The 2,023-nt window shown below is 52.8% G+C and overlaps 1 protein-coding gene across 1 annotated transcript; it reads left to right on the plus strand.

Annotated features, from left to right (window-relative positions):
• The first annotated feature begins 1,425 nt into the window (after positions 1-1,425).
• On the plus strand, positions 1,426-1,779 carry LOC102262271 (60S ribosomal protein L32). The gene has a single exon (XM_005867288.1). The coding sequence runs from the start codon at positions 1,426-1,428 to the stop codon at positions 1,777-1,779; it is 354 nt and encodes a 117-aa protein (XP_005867350.1).
• The last annotated feature ends 244 nt before the right edge of the window (positions 1,780-2,023 follow it).

The raw sequence follows: 2,023 nt of genomic DNA on the forward strand, positions 1-2,023 counted from the left end.
CAACAATATATATATATATGAAAAAAACAAAATCCTGTGCCCTACACTGTACACTCACAGGGTGCACTAGCAAACGCAGGGGCGTGAGGGTGGGGGAGTGGTTGTCTTTCCACGAAGACAGATGTGCTTGGCCCAGAGCCCACATTAGCAACTGCGAATGACAGCCGTATTGATTGCCGGCTGCGTGGTTTCTGAGAGCCGAGATGGCACCCGAGGTATGCGTTCCTCCAATTGTCTGCAGGTGTGCTGTGCTTAACGCATTAAAGATGCATTTCAGAGTCATTTCGAAAAGATTACCTCATTGATGTGGGCGAAAGGTTGCCAGGAAGTGCGGGCTGCGGGGGCCGAGCCCACCCGACGCGCAGGCCTCAGGTGTGGCCTGTGCAGTCCCCCGAGGCGGCCCAGCTGGAATTTGGTAAGAACATCTCTTAGCGCATCTGTGACCCCCTATGTGCTGGCCCCAGGTCAGCTCCAATCCCCCTTTTAAAGATGATTTTTGCCATATTTACACGAGGAAAGATGCCACAGTTGCAGTCCATCAATCTGTGTGAAACGCACAGGTATTCTCTTCTCCTCGCTGTGCTTTTCACACGAAGGAGAATATTCCAAGTACTTACGTCTGAACTAGGTTTTGGTGTTTCTCGGGGATACATACGCGGGTGCCCGGGGAATGCCCCTTCCTTCCAACTTAACTCTTAGGAGGCTCCAGGAGCGTGGACAGGTAGCTCAGGAAAGAGCAATTACTCTAAGAGACCACCAAGTCCTCTCTGTGGACATCAGCTCCCACACGTACAGGTTGCAGCTCAGAGCTGTCCTATGAGTATAAACGTCTTCATGGTTCATAATTAGGAATAAAGCAAGTTCTTTCAGGATTGAAGCCTTCACATTGTGATCATCGCTCAGGCCAGTGGGACCTGCTTTGCATAGATGCCTGCAAGCCTCGGGCCTCGGGCCTCGGGAGTTGCTCTGTGGTACGTCTACTGTGGAATACGACGCTGCTGTAAAAAAGAAAGATCTCTGACCATTGCAACAGCACGGAGGGACCTGGAGAGCATCGTGCTGAGAGAAATAAGCCAGCCGGAGAAAGGCAAGTATCACATGATCTCACTCATATGTGGAATCTAATGAACAAAATAAACTGATGAACAAAATAGATCCAGAGGCCTAGAAGCATCGAACAGACTGTTGACCCCCAGAGGGAAGGCAGGGAGGGTGGGTGGGAAGAGATCAACCCATGAACTTGTGTGCGTATATGCATCACCCACGGACACAGACACGGGTGGTGAGGGCCTGAGGGGGGAGCGGGCTGGAGAGGTTAACGGGGTAAAAGGAGGACGAATGCAATACTTTCAACAATAAAGATTTAAAACAAAAGCTCTCTTCCTCGGCACTGCCTACGGAGGTGGCAGCCATCTACTCGGCACCATGGCTGCCCTCAGACCCCTCGTGAAACCCACGATTGTCAAAAAGAGGACCCAGTCAGACCGATGTGTCAAGATGAAGCAGAACTGGCGGAAACCAGAGGCACTGACAATAGGGGGCCAGATCCTGATGCCCAACGTGGGTTATGGAGCAACAAGAAAACAGCACAGGCTGCCCAGTGGCTCCCGGAGGCTCCTGGTCCCTAATGTCAAGGAGCTTGAAGCGCCGCTGACGTGCAGTCGCACTGTGCTGAGTGCTCACAGCGTCTCCCAAAGACCCGCAAAGCCCCTGGGGGAGGAGCAGCCAGCTGCCATCAGGCCACCAATCCCGACGCCAGGCTGCGCAGCGAGAGAGTGAATGGGCAGACTGTGTGCACATTGTATTCGTGTTAATAAAACCATACAATTCTGAAAAAAAAAAAAAGAAGTTGCCCTGACTTTCTGAGCAGTGGTTTCTCAATTGTGACGTTAACTGCAAAGCCAGGCATTGAACCCGCTGCCCTTTGTTGTCTCGGCCAGGGGGCTGGGGTGCTCTACACACGGACCCGCGTTCTCCCCGGACAGACAGAGGGAGGCTCTGCCAGCGCCCCCTCCCCCGTCCC

Source organism: Myotis brandtii, unplaced genomic scaffold (genome assembly GCF_000412655.1).
Source record: "Myotis brandtii unplaced genomic scaffold, ASM41265v1 scaffold247, whole genome shotgun sequence".
Lineage (NCBI taxonomy): Eukaryota > Metazoa > Chordata > Mammalia > Chiroptera > Vespertilionidae > Myotis > Myotis brandtii.

Excerpts from the sequence above, each read along its gene's own strand:
- LOC102262271 (XM_005867288.1), top strand. The coding sequence starts at position 1,426 with ATGGCTGCCCTCAGACCCCTCGTGAAACCCACGATTGTCAAAAAGAGG.